The following is a 15136-nucleotide window of genomic DNA, read 5'->3' as shown; positions in this document are numbered from 1 at the left end:
CCACAACCCAAAAGACATTTTATACAGACAACATCAACTTGTCCCACCTTCATTAAGTCAAGTAAAACGCTATTTAAAATTCCAAGGTATCTTCTCTCCAATGACTGAGGATGGTTAACAGCTGGAAACTGCAAGAACAACATGAGAGAAGCGTTAGCACACGGGGAAGGGTGTTTGTGTGCATGTGCTGTGAGTGCAGAAGAAGGTAGCAGATGACTAGAAGTTATTGCCCTAGTGCCAATCCAAGTCAAATTTATTCCATATGTGTATTACCTTTGGTGTCTATATATTTGAAGTATGGATTAATAGGACTGGGTATTAAATAACAGGAAAACTCACATGTGAAAGATGATAATTCAATCTACTCAGACAATACTGAAGCACATAAAACAAACCAAAATATAAAAATTTGAAACTCAATTTGTACAGTTTACACAGAATTGTCTACCTATATAGACAATCCAGTTATAATAGTTTAAACAGAATATGTCTGCTTATACAGACAATTCTTAAGCCTTTTTCACAATAACATATCATTTACTTCTGAAAATTAGAAAAGTGAAAAAAAAAAGGGATAGAGGCCAGTACCTGAAAGGCCAGAGAAGTAGAAATAGCGAATTCAGACACACGCTCTATTATTGCTTTTAATATACTCTTTTATTGACCTGTTTTCAGTTCCTTCATTTATGTAAGTTGGAACAGAAGGCAAATAGGCTCCTAAATTAACAAAGACATTTTTAAATAAAATGAAGGGAAGAGGTCAGGTTTATTTAGAAGCTCTGTCCTTCCCTCTGCCAATTCACATTTTGCAATATCTAAGTAGATGGTAAAGTATTAGAGTCCAGTGCCACACATTCACCCCCAATGGGAGGGCTACGTTGCTTTAAATATATATTTCCTTTATACCAACGTGACACCATTTCAAAGTACTGAAATCCCTGAAGATGCTAAATAAGTGGATGGGAGGACTAGCTATGGAGGAAAATTCAACCGAGGTATCTAAGGAGAGATTATGACATCATCCCCACACTGTGCTAGGTACGGCAGGAGACATATAATATGGGTAAGATCTAAACCTCACACTGAAGCAATCTGCAGTCTAGTTGGGAAAGCAATCAGAACTAAACTGTGTAGCTGCAAATTCTAATCGAAGCTCAGAGAAAGGAGATACCAAGGTGGTTTGCAGCTGTAGAAGAAGGAATCCATAGATAATATTTGAACTAGATTTTGAAAGGTAAGAAAAATGTGAGGACACAGAAAAGTAGGACAGCACCTTCTAGATAGAGGAAGTAGAAGGAATAACATGAACTTAACACAGACACAGGCAATAATCTAAAACTGATTTCTGAGGGAAGTGATGCTATGTGAGGCATTTTAGCAATTATTCTTCTTATTTTAGAGATGAGGAAGGTGACGATCAGAAAGTTCAAATAAGTGGTTCAAGGTAAGTTACATAATTAAAAAGCAGTAGAACTAGTATTTGCACCCAGGTCTGTGATCTAAACGCACACTCTTTCTAAACCCAGTTGCCTCTCCTGAGAGGTAGAGAGGTTCCTTTGGATGTTGTTGGAACATTAAATATCAGCCCAAAGAGAGAGACACCTGTCACGCTGTGAAAACAAACTCCATACCGGCACATTTTAATTAATATTTTGCTTATGAGGTCTATCTTATGCTACCAGATAACCCCTCCTTTTATTTTCAGAAGCAATATTTCATTGATAAAAAAATTAATGCTGAAAGTCAAAAGGTATTAGAAATAGCATGATAAAAAATGACCAAGCAAACTCCTAACTTAAAAAAAGTTAATTTGTGTGCTTTTGAATGAAAGCCACCATTCTGCTACGACATAATTCAACAAATAACCAAAACCCAAGTATAGAAGTTTAAAGTATATCCCAATCAGTAGTTTGTTTGTTTGTTTCCTTTCTTTCTTTCTTAATCACTTGGCCAATACACTACAATGACAGTGCCTCTTTAACCCAGCAGTCACTATGCGTCAGGCACTGGTCTGGGCATTTTATGTATATTATAACATTTCATCTACACAACAACCCCATCAGGTGCTATCTGTTATCATCATTTCACACACGAAGAAACAGAGGCACAAGAAACTTGTCCAAGGTCAATCGTGTAGTAAATATGGAGTCAGGCTTTGAACCCCAGCAGTCTAACTCCAGAGTCTATGCCCTATACTCTGGGATAGCAATTGTTACTTTTTCAAAGCAATGCATACCATTAGAGCAACATCTTGTTGATTTTCCAATCTGTACACAACCGAATCAAAATGCAAATAACCGTGGACTGGTTACTGGTGAGTCCGTGTTTCACGGCAGTTGCACTTCACACACCCCATATGCTTAGCTGTCACAGACATTCTCCAGTAAAATGATAAAAGAAGACATTTCCCTCAAAAGATGTTGTTAAACCTCCAAAAAGATTAAACTCATTTAGTTAAGATACCACAAACACTTTCAGACTAAAATGTAAAAATATTAAGGTTTATGAAAATTGAAGTGTCATGGAAACAGCAATTTCTCTGAAGGATATTTATAAGCAGCATCATCATGTGCTGTCTAGCATTTTACAGATAATACTGTTTAGTGAGGACGTCTGTGAACAAACATGACCAGAGACAAATGAGGAAAAGATAGCCTTCGTGTGGCCTATCTAATTCAAATGCTACTCATTCTTCAATCTTCATTTCAAATTTCAAATCCTCCATAAATCTTGCTTTGAATCCAGCCAACCATGATTTCTAACTTTCCAGAACACTCTCATGGTCTCAATATATGGTGATGTATTAAAAAACAGTACAATGTAGTAAAGAATGCAGTACTTTATTATATACCACACTTTCTTCTAAATTGTATTGTTTTCTAATTATTTCAAGTGTAAAGGTCTTAATTCTTCAGCTAGCTTGTAAGTTATTAAGGCCAGGTACCACGGCAGATCTGTTTACACTCTCTTCAGAAAATCCAGCCTAGAGCCTCTTTACCCAGGCAAAGAACAAGGCAGCCAGCAGACCAAGCTTGATGTTCCAGGTCAAATATTCAATCATTGAACACTATTCAACCTTACAGGCACTATTCTAGGCGTGCTGTGAACATAATGGCGAACATGGTTGTTCATTTCTTCAGGAAATTCATTAGTCCAGTGAGGATACATACTTGCAAACAGCTATTTAAAAGAGACTGCAATGAGTGCTACAAAAGAGGTATGACCAGAGTGCTATAGGAGCGCAGAAGGGGGAGTCACCCATTCCCCCTGGAGGAGTCTAGAAGGGCTTCATGGAGGGCGGACATTTGACCTGAGCCTGGGGGAGGGAGGAGGAAGAGCTTTCCGGGAAGCAAGGTGAGTACTAGGAGAATTGTAGAAGTAAACATGTAGCACTGTAGAAGCAACATGTCAAGGAAACGGGAAGAAGTTCAATGTGGCTGCAGAATAGGGGGCAGGGGGTGAGAAAGGGTGGGAGAAATGGCTGGAGGGCTAGGAGCAAGTGGTTTTTAATGCTACCCTAAGGAGTTTAAACTTAATCAGCAATCCTGTAGAGGCTCTTAAACACAAAGGAGATTGAACTAAATGTGCAGTTTGCACCTACCATTCTAAAAACAATGCGAAAAGACTGAAGTGAAGAAAGCAAGTTAGAGAGATCAATTTGGGAGCAGTTGTCAATAGTTCAGGTAAAAGGTGATAAGAGTGAAAGAAGCATTAGAGATGGAGAGAAGGGAAATATGGTTGCGCTTGAGTGCTGACAACACAGATTGGTTCAAGCGATTATTCAAATATTCATTGAGTCCCTAACTAGACATGCTGGGCTCTGTGTTAGACGCTGGAAATACATTGAGAAAACAGATGACTTCCAACAGTTAATAATTAACAAGTAAATAAACAAAATAATTACATACTATGATAAGTGTTATGATGGGAAAAAGAAGAGTGCTATGAGAGAGACCAAGAAGGAGGTGGGGGCAGTATCTTGGGAGGGCAGAAAGAGGGGGCACTCTTGGAGCTGAGATTTACAAAATGAGAAGGGGCCACGCAAGGAAAGTGCCTTCCCAGGAGAAGAAGCCACAAGTCCCAAATTCATGAAGCTGGAAAAACCTTGGAATGTTTATAGAAGTCAAAGAAAAAGGAAGGCAAGTGTGGTGAGAATTTAGAGTGAGAGGGGAATGAAGAGAGGTATGAGCTGAGGCCAGGGAGCTAGAGGGCCCAAAACAGGCAAGGTCTGATGGGAAGGAGTTTGGATATAGTCTCAGTAAAACAGGAATTCATTAATTATGACTAACTTCATTTCTGAATAGAATTGATTTTTCTTTCTGCTAGACTGAGGGCAAGTCCTATTTAATGTCCTATATTCAGCATCTAGTATGACAAATGCTCAATAACTGCTGAACCATTTGCACTCTAATTAATGGTCATAATTTAGCTAATTTTTGGCTTACAAAGGCAAAAGTAAAAGGAGAAAAGAGAAACTTGCCGGGGTAACTCACACGATTTGGAAGAGAGAGAAAGCAGGAAGAAGATGAAAGAGAAACTGTTTGCACTTCTGTTCATTCATTTCTTCCAGACTCACTGAGCCTAGCAGGAGCGGTTAGTGTGTTAGGCACTCATGTGTGAGGAGGCGTGCTCTTCAAAGTGAAATGAACCGAGGTCCAGAAAGTCAAAGAAATAACCAAAGTGCTTAGCACATGTCAAGAAAACATGGTTGGAGAATTATGCATTTAAGAGAAAGAAAGGAAGTGGTGAGCTTATTTTATAGTTCCCACAATGGCCACCAATTGGCATGTTGGCCCAAACAGGGTAGTTGAAAACCAAAAAGTAGCTTTTGGGGTAGATGGAAGAGAGAAGCAGCCTATAACTGGCCACTCCAATAAGGTGCCTCTGCAAGCTGGTTGTCCCTCATTTGGGGAAGGTTTATACTTGAAGATCCTTTTTAGCATATTCTCAGAAAATAAGTTTTGTACAAAGTTAGCAAGTTTAGGAAAGGCTGCCCAAGACAATACATTAGTTTGAAAAGAAGATTTGATGTTTCACTGTCGATGGACAAGAAATACCTGCTAGAATAGCACCTTTAAATCTGCGAATGCAAGTATTCACAGTCGTCCTCAAATCACTACAAATATGTTTGGTCAAATAAGCAACAGCCATTCACACATTTTTGTATTTTTTGGGGATGCTTAATATTTTGGATAAAGAAACATTCTGAGGTAATCAAAGTTTAGAATATAATAATGCATATGCTAGAAAAGATTTTGAAAAATTGAAATTTAAAAATTAGGAAAAACGTTAGCAGTTCCCATTTTCAAATTCAGATCACTTTTTAAAATTCACAAATACTATATACGATTCAAAAATAAAATATTATAACAGGGATTATAAACATTGTAATGGGAAAGGGAATAGTATTTGATGGATAGCTTAGCATTCCATTGTGCAATGAACAATTATTTAAATACTGCTGTATTGATTCCATTTTGAGTTTTCGCAAAGCCTCTTACCCGGAGCCCGTGGAAGCGAGGATTACTGTAGAAGAGTTTCATCTGCTCAGATGGAAGTGGTCCTAGCACCTTCTGAATAGTAAAAAGTTGGTCAATTTCACTTTCTCCAGGAAATAAAGGCTGTCCATCACTAAGCTCCCCAAGAATGCAGCCCACTGACCACATATCTACAGACTTTCCATAGGGAGCTCTGAAAAACAAAGGGAGAGATTATCTTGGCAACTGAAGAAACATGTTTTAATAATTTCCAAATTATTTTTAACAGATTCATGATTTAAAACACATTTGTGTATTTAAGGAATTAAAAAGTGCCATGTGGACAAAAGTGAAGTTGAAAAAAAGGAATTATGGATATCCAAGTAAAAATTCAGAACACAAGTGAATAAATCTACACTAATAAACCCATAATAGTTTATTATAGTTAATAAACTAATAACAATTTAGTTAATATACACTGATTTGAAATCTATTCACATCCAGGCATATTTTGAACATGAATGGCTTAAAAAACCCTAATATAGCACAAACATCTGATGAGTTAACATCTCACTTGGGGAATGAAATGCTCCCAGGAAATGTATTTTCTAGGTAATTATCCTTTAAGCTCTCTACAGGTCAACAAATTACATCTTATCCATTTTTGAATTCAGTCTATTAAAATGTACTACTGACTTATGTGTCTTCTTAAACGAACACTGAATATTATTTAACCTCTGACTGCACAGAGTCACAATTTGTAATAGCTAAGATTGTGCTAAACTCTATTGGATTATTTACCTGAATCTATTTGTACCCTACATATATGGGGCTTTATGACAGCTATTTCCCTCTAACCATTTTTCCATTTACTTAGGGGTTTATAGCTCTCTTCTAGGATCTGAGTTTACCAGAGGGCTTTAGGAATGTTACTGTTATTAATAAATGGAGGCTATACACAAAAATCTAGGTATCCTCCAAAAAGCTTTATACGTATACCCCAATATCTATAGCCTTAAGTCAAATTATATACCGTAGATTAAGAAACCATATTTTCTTTAGTTTCAAACACAAATAATCTAAGCTTTAAGAAGGAAAAGCCAAAATAAAATACTTGAAAAATATATGGGATGAAATTCTAGAATGCCATAATGATATAGTAGTAATATAAAACTTTTAACAAATACTGTAAAGCATTATTAATATAATACAGAAAATGTTTCTAGGATAATAAATCATTGTAACAATAAGTCAATATTTTATTTATCTCATTTCCTTCCCACAAAAACCTAAGGATCATATTAGGAAACTTCATTTAAATGTTTTTGGTAGCTTGTTGGGGAGGGAAGGATACTGATCTTTCTTTCACACAAGTATGAGAGAGAGAAAAGTGCTAGATGGAAAAACCTATGGAAAATCTCCACATACCCACTACAAGCTATTTTTCTTCTGTCAACTGATTTGAATAATTTATGCAGCTGGAACTATTTGTAATGTCAAGGACAGTCTTGAGAATGTACAAAAATGTAAATTTTTAATGTTAATCAAATATCAACTGATTTCAATGGGATTTTTACACAAATAATATGGTTCTTCAACTAGTACTTGACAACCGTTTAATTGGCAATATTCAATTTGGCTCAAATTAGTTGGAGTCCCCATCTACTTTGGTAGCTCCCACATATCTCTCAACATAATTTCCATTTTCTGATAGCTATTATTAGGCAGCAAATACTCTCTGAAGTTTCACAATAAGGTTGTTCTCAGAATTAACTCCTTGGGGCCATCTTATAGACAAAACCATATTATAACAAGTCTTTCTACCATACTTGAATTCTCAGATGGGGTTCTAAGAATGATCTACTTCATACTCATTTCTTCTTTGGCAAATACTGTCCGGTATTTATCCAAACTCAAATTCCAATCCCTCCCAAAAGAAAATGGACTATGCATCACAGTGAATCTAAAAAGAGGTACACAGAAGAATCACAGAAAGAAAATCAATCCTAAATCCAAGTTTAAAAATGAGCATAGAAATTCTAAAATCTATCCACACAAAGAGAAATAATGAAGTGACTAACCAACATTTGTTTCCCAGGATCAAGTGCAAACTTTTGATTTCAACAAAACAGCAAAGCTTTCAATAACTGACACCAATAATTCTTACAGGCTCTAGGTCAGCAATGAATCAGGGATTACCACCAAATGGTTGGTAGACACTAGGAAATCAATTGCTAACATAAAAATAAACCCTCAGTGAGTAACTTAAACATACAGTCATCATGACCTTCAGAAGAAATACAGAAATTTATATTTCTATTACATAAAAAGTATCTTTTAAAAATTAAATTTCTCATGTCTCCCAGATACATGTATGGCAAACTAAAGAAAAGACATGAAACGCACTGGTCATCACTACCACCATAATTTATCTAAAATTATTTGTAGAGTGTGCCTTCTTTCTCCATTCTTAGATGGTCCCAAAGAAGGAAATACAATCTAGGGAAAATAAGAAAATACAACTAGGGTAGGTAGAGAATTGTTAATGAAACAATGATGGAAGTCAAGACTACAGGCTCCTTCTTAGGCTCTAAAGTTAAAACATATTAAAAAGAAGAACCTTATCAGAAGACTCTTTTCTGGTGTTGACAGATGAATGAAACAGCATTGAAAGTGGAAGGATGGGCACAAGGTGGATGGACATGGAAGTATTGCTGAGGAAAATATCAATGCAGTGCTAGTTTGAATAGCCATTTATCATCAAAGGGGATTTACATTGTTCAGAAAAAGAATGGCAATTGGTTCAATATTTACACCATGTGTCTAGCCAAGTGGCTGAACATAAGAGATACTCTGTAAGTAATCGTTGAATGAATGAATTAACAAACAGATGAGCCATAATGTCAAATTCTGTGGATATCCACATTCTTAATGTGGAAGATTATTAGCAAAGACGGCAGCAATAATTCCTCCCATTTCTGTACACCTGCCACTCTACCCATCAAGAGGTGGAATTTATTTCTCTATCCCTTGGATCCGGGCTTAGCCAAAGAACATGCTTTGGCCAATGAGGCAAAAGTCATGCTTGAAAGCCACCTTTGCTTTGGGGCTTGCCCTCTTGCTCAGGCAATTCTTCTGCTATCATATGAAGAAACTTGGACTAGCCTACTGGAGGATGAGTCCCCATGGAACAGAGATGGTCTGTTCCAGCTGAGACCCCCTAAACCAACCAGCCTCCAGATGACCTGCTGACTGACTATAGCTACATGAGCGACTCCAAGTGAGACTAGCAGAAGAATCGTCCAGTTGAACTCGAATTGCTGACTCCCCCCAATTGCTGGCACCCCAAATCATGGCAAATAAAATGGTGCTTGTTTTATGTCATTAAGTTTTTAGGTAGTTTGTTACACTACAATAGGTAATTGGCATTTAATGAACTGAAGTTCTTATCTTCCATAGATGGTCTCAAAGCTAATGATATAGGATGAGCAGATATGTAGACGTCATTCTATTTGGGGAAGGCAACTCACCCAAGTAAGAGTTCTGGGGACCGATACCACCTGGTGGCCACATACTCTGTATAATTGGCATTATTGCCTTCTGACAGATTCCGAGCAAAACCTGAAAGATAGCAAAGCCCAAAGGTGTAACTTTGAAAAAGAAATAATTTCATTTTGGCAAAATATTTCTGTGCAAGTAATATCTTAAAGCAACATCAAAAGAACATAATGACTGGTACTGAATGAGCTGTTTATCAGTGTCCTTGTTACTTAAAAAAGTTAGTCCATTGTTCATACATTAAGTAAAATATACAATGTATTCACTATAAAACCAGTCTCTCCTCTAGGCTAAAGAAATCCATGTTTTCAAAGTCATCGCATATTTTTATAAGCATTCAGAGCATACTTTTAAATCAGCTCTCCCCATAAATGTAAATCTTAGGAACAAAATGAAGTCTCCACAAGAGCCAGAAGTCAAAGCTGAACTAGCATATCGCAGCCAGTCAGTAATTCTGCTATGCGGCACTTACATAGTATTTGTATATCTATTGTTGCTGATCAGTTAGTAAACAACTAATGGTTGGCAATGATGGAAATAAAGCAGGCCAAAATTATTTTCATCTCCTAATGTGACTGAGAAGCATATTTGGGATATCTTAATTACCTTATAGACTTTTATCATTATTCCTCTCCCCTAACCGTTTCAAAAGGTTTTGGGGCCACAAAATAAACCAGCAGGTAAGTTAATTACCCATCGAACTCACCAAAAGCAATATGGGTTCATTATGAATATTTATAGAGAACCAAAACATTAAAGTTAGGGGTAAAAATTAAGGTGTATGTCAGCTTTGAAAAGTAGAAAATAGTGTTTCTTAAAAAAAAAACTAACTTCGGTTAATCAATACTTCTTTGTAAGACATATTCTGAAGAAATATTCATATTTTTGATCTGGGTTCTTCAAGCCAAACAAAGGAGCTACATGCTCTGGGAGGGAAAACAGTTAGGAAGTCCTCGTCGGGGATGCACAGGGCACAGAATGCCACGTGTGGTGCTGCCATGTGGAATTTCCTGACCATTTAAAATTGTCTTTTCTTTAAGAAATGATGCTAGACCAAGGATACTCTTTTCCTATTATTAACCACTCTACGGGCATCTCTTTTGTATTTATAACTTGTTTTACAAATTTCAGTAACTTGGAAGCTTAAACAGATCACCAACCCACGGAATCATGGATGCATAGCAAAGGGAGTATAAGGTGCACAAAGGCTCAGAATTTGGTGGGAATCACAATCACGGATAGGAACTCAGAAATAGATATTGTTCCTGAAAATCATAATGCTAAGGAAATGCTAAAAATGCCAAGATCAAAATCTTTTCCTTTTTTATTCTTCTAAGCACTTAAGATGTTTAGGATACAGCAGGACTCTTCTTTGCAATATTCCTTATCATAAAGTATGAAGAAAATTAAGCCCGGTAAAACATTTTCCTCAGGCAAGCAGATTCATAATATTCAAATTCTTTGAAAACAGCTATGCATGCTTCCAATTGCTACAGTGGACAAAATCGGTCATTCTACCAAGTGAATTCTTAGAATGCTTCCATTTCTCACTTGTGCGATCCATCTCCTAAGCATTAATCTAACTCATGCTTATGATAAGGCAATGCATTCTCATTTATATGCAGAGGTCTACATTGTATTTGTGATTATATTTGAATATATGAAAAAATAACATTTAAAAAAAGTCATTTTTCAGCATACGTATTAGGCAAAAGTATAATTTTAAAAAGTGACCCACAACCTAAACACCCTAATTTATAGTTTTAAAACTTTTCTGAATTATTTTAATTTAAATGTTTAATAGCGCTTAATACAGAGTTTTATATCTACGGGAAACAATACAGAATTTTCTACTAAGAGAGAGAACAACTCAAACACTTCCTTGAGTCATTATACTGCAAAGTCTTTTTCAAAGTGGTTCTGTATTCGTTCATCTCAATTCATCTTGAATTTGTGTTTATCATTTTGGAGTTCAGTGTGTGTCTCTCTCTGATTAGATTGGAATGTGTTTGGTGTTTAAACTGTTCTAGCCTTAGCAAGACAGCATCTAAAACTAAAATCAGAAAATCAAAAAACAAAACAAAAACTTCCTTGTATACTCAACCAGGAGCTGGAATATTATACATCAGTTACTAATCTCATTCGTTGAACATTTAAAGGGAATAAATGGAATTGTTCTAAAAATGTCTTTTGAGGGGCTGGCCCAGTGGCATAGTGATGAAGTTCACGTACTCCGTTTCAGTGACCCAGGGTTCGCGGGTTCGGATCTCGGGTGTGGACCTACGCGCCATTCATCAAGCCATGCTGTGGCAGCCTCCCATATAAAGTAGAGGAAGGTGGGCACGGATGTTAGCCCAGCGCCAATCTTCCTCAGCAAAAAAAAAAAAAAAAAAAGAGGAGGATTGGCAACAGCTGTTAGCTCAGGGCTACTCTTCCTCACACACAAAAATAAAGAAATAAAATAAATAAATAAAAATGCCTTTTGACCTTACAGATATATAACTATTGCATGTACACAATACGTATGTGTATATTTACATAGGCATCTTTTCAGTGTTTCTGATTACACCTAAAACAATTTCTATCAACATTAAGAAAAAAATTTTTTAATATTTTTTTATCCTACTCAAACCACAAGGCCATAGTGGTATTTCCTAGAAAATTCTTTTTCTGGGGTGATTAAATGCTGGGCTTACGAATACATGCATATATATGTATTTGCTTTGAATTCTCATTAAACAAATACTGCATGATGAATTTTTTAAAATAGTAGACAATATTATGCAGAGCAAAAAGAGAGTAGTACTCTTCCAGCAATCGATTTTTTAACATCTGACCCAACAGAATGTTCCCCTGCTAATTTAAGTCAAAACACAATAAATACTTTTAATATGCCTGTAAAAGCTACCTATGTGTTATATTAAATTAATTCTGTACTTACAGGGCTCAATTTCTTTTTAACTTACCAAAGTCACACAGTTTCAAAACATCATTGTGGCTGATTAAGAGATTTTCTGGCTTTATATCTGGAGTATCAAGATTAAAAGATAATTATTAAAAAATGTTCCAAGTCTGCTGATTGACACTGTCAGATCACTGTAACAGCCCCTAATTAGAAATATCCAGAGTAACTTGAATTGAAACCTGTAGCAGCGAAAAGCAGAGTGATACATTTTATGCTGGTACATAAAAGTTTCAATTAATTTCTTTTTGAGAAGCACGCAGATCACAATTTCAAAAATATTTTTTCCCTTTAAATCTTAAAGGTATTAATTGGATCTCTGAAGGGAATGTAAGAATAATTGAATCTAGGCCATCACATTTGAAGGACTATTCTTACTTTATAAAATACTAATAATACAAATTTTTGGAGATAGACTATAAAATGTTTACACCCACAAGATACCTTAAAAACACACATGAAAGTAAGTAGATAGCATTATATTTACTGTAAGAAAAAATACATATAAGATATATTTTCTGTTACGATTTTCTGTATAATTTCTATATTTACATATCTCTTTAGCTTTTCTGTGTGGTTCACAATTATAAATATCTAATCTGAAGCTATACTAAATGAGTCAAGATAAGATTTCTCATTTTTTCCATGTATCTTTTGAAGATGTGGGAGTTGAAGAATAAAAATACACAAAAGATGCAGTTTAATTCTCCCCTTGAAAGGCATCTCACAATTCTATTTTTAGAGTATCCGTCATCTATATCATATGGTAGAGGTGAAAATGGAGAAAGGGAAGAGGTAGGAGTGAAATGTGTAGATTTCAGAATCATGGTTTCTACTGCTAATTCACAACCATTAATTCACTATACATTTAACCAAATCACAGTATCACTACTGAAATGCAGCTAAATCTGTTCCTTGTTAATATCCTCAAACTCGAGTATAGACTGTTATTAGAATCATTACCCTTGACACTAGATGTCCATTTGACTTGGAGATCTATCCATGCCACCAACAACCTTGATAAGGTAACTGCTATGAAAGTCAAACACAAGAGAAACACATACTCTCTCTTTCTAGAAATAATAGGAGTTGGCACTCTTCACACGACCTTTAAGCTATTCTTAAAGTGAGACTCTTTTTAAAGTGATATCCTTGTGTGTCTGTATAGGTAAATTAAATGTAGTATGCATTTATTTGACAGTTCAAAGACAAGAAGTGGATACTGCAACATTTTCTGATAATGTTGCAATCTTTTAGCTTCATTATTGTATCAATTTGTGTCCCATTACTGTAAAACTCTAGAATGCAAGAGAGATTATCAGGAGAAGATAAATGGTGTAGAGTCAAAAATGGTGCTGAGCAAGTAATTTGCCTTTTATTGCTGTAAACTATCCACCTCATGTCAATAAAGAACAAAATAAAACAGCTTAAGGAAGTACAATCCTTTATGCAAGGTTGGTCATGCCTGCAACCTGCAAACAATGGGCACTCTTCACTAATGGGTAGGGAAAATCAGAGGGTAAAGGTTCAGACTGGAGGACCTGGGTCTGAGAGGAAATGAGAGGTGACTGTTAAGGGGGGTCAGTGACTTAGGGACCACCTCTAAAGCCTGATTCTGGATTGTTTCACATTACCTGGTCTACCTGCAGGACAAAAAGGCAATGGAGAGGGTCTTTTCCCCACCAAGCAAGCTTCAAAGTTCGCATCTATTGAGTTTTTTATATCACTAGGTGTTTCTACAGTTGAGAGTGGATCTGGTTATACAAAAAGAGATCTCACCATAATATCCAAATAAATTTGCAGTCCGTCCTTTCGGTAATACAAAAGGAGACATGGAGGCCAAACAATGTCTCATATCCTGTACGTTCAAAATGTATTTAATTTAAATGGAACGTCAGTGTCTATGGAAATATTCTTAAGACAGTAATACGTGACATATTCTATTGTTAACTTGATTTGATGTTTCCCTTAATATTTTCCATTTCAAAAATTCCATACTTACCCCGATGGACAATATCATTCTTATGGCACCAGTGAATAGCTTTGATTAGCTGATAGATATAACTTTTTACTTTTTCAGGTGGAACTCCATTTGGCATTTCTTCTAGCAATTCAAGCATATTCTAAAAATTAAATAGGCAGTCATTAATCTCCAAAATTAGGCAGGCCCATAAATCATGTATTAACAATTTAAAATAGCATCTTGGATGATAATTCATCCAATACACAGCATGCATTTTTTAATTGTTTTGCTTTCCATCTACAACCTTTTCCATGCTGAAGCAGGATCTTGTATTAAATCAAGGTTCTCTTCTAAGAGAAATTCCATTTTTACTACTCCCCAGTGCTGTCCCAAATAAAAACCCTGTGCACTTTTCACTTTCCCTAAAACCTTTCAGGCATCATTTCAGCATAATTTCAAGGGAAAAGCAATCAAAGTAGAGACAACACACTGTACTGTATAAAGGAGGAGGGAAACAGTCATTTTAACACAGTGCACTATACGTGTTTAATAGAATTTTGCAAATCAAGCCTTAAAGATATTTCTGGGAGACCTGGAAAATATTCTTTTTTTTTTTTTTGTGAGGAAGATCAGTCCTGAGCTAACATCTATTGCCAATCCTCCTCCTTTTTTTCCCTAAAGCCCCAGTAGATAGTTGTACGTCATAGTTGCACCTCCTTCTAGTTGCTGTATGTGGGAGGCCGCCTCAGCATGGCCGGAGAAGTGGTGCGTTGGTGTGCGCCCAGGATCCGAACCCGGGCCGCCAGTAGCGGAGCGCACACACTTAACGGCTAAGCCACGGGGCCGGCCCTGGAAAATATTCTTAAAGGAAATGATCCCTAAAATTAACAGTGATCAATACAATCATTAAGAAATTAAAACAGGCTAGAAAATACTGTTGAAATAAAAATTCACAGACCCCAAACAAATCAAAATTCAAAAATCTTAGTCTGGGGGCCGGCCCCGTGGCTTAGCGGTTAAGTGCGCGCGCTCCACTACTGGCGGCCCGGGTTCGGATCCCGGGTGCGCACCAACGCACCGCTTGTCCGGCCATGCTGAGGCGGCATCCCACATACAGCAACTAGAAGGATGTGCAACTATGACGTACAACTATCTACGGGGGCTTTGGGGAAAAAA

At 36.4% G+C, this 15136-nt stretch overlaps 1 protein-coding gene across 3 annotated transcripts in view; it reads right to left on the bottom strand.

Annotated features, from left to right (window-relative positions):
* CDKL5 (cyclin dependent kinase like 5) overlaps window positions 1-15136 on the bottom strand; it is a 138955-nt gene that overhangs the window by 33437 nt on the left and 90382 nt on the right. For all 3 annotated transcript variants that reach the window (XM_058535521.1, XM_058535522.1, XM_058535523.1), the window contains exons 6-10: window positions 14000-14120; window positions 12002-12061; window positions 9008-9098; window positions 5502-5691; window positions 48-128 (exon numbers count right to left, since the gene is read on the bottom strand). In XM_058535521.1, the coding sequence (XP_058391504.1) occupies window positions 48-128; window positions 5502-5691; window positions 9008-9098; window positions 12002-12061; window positions 14000-14120 (543 nt within the window). The remainder of the gene's footprint in view (window positions 1-47; window positions 129-5501; window positions 5692-9007; window positions 9099-12001; window positions 12062-13999; window positions 14121-15136) is intronic.

Source organism: Diceros bicornis, chromosome X, assembly GCF_020826845.1.
Source record: "Diceros bicornis minor isolate mBicDic1 chromosome X, mDicBic1.mat.cur, whole genome shotgun sequence".
Taxonomy (NCBI): Eukaryota; Metazoa; Chordata; class Mammalia; order Perissodactyla; family Rhinocerotidae; genus Diceros; species Diceros bicornis.
This window is presented reverse-complemented; position numbering and strand designations above follow the sequence as displayed.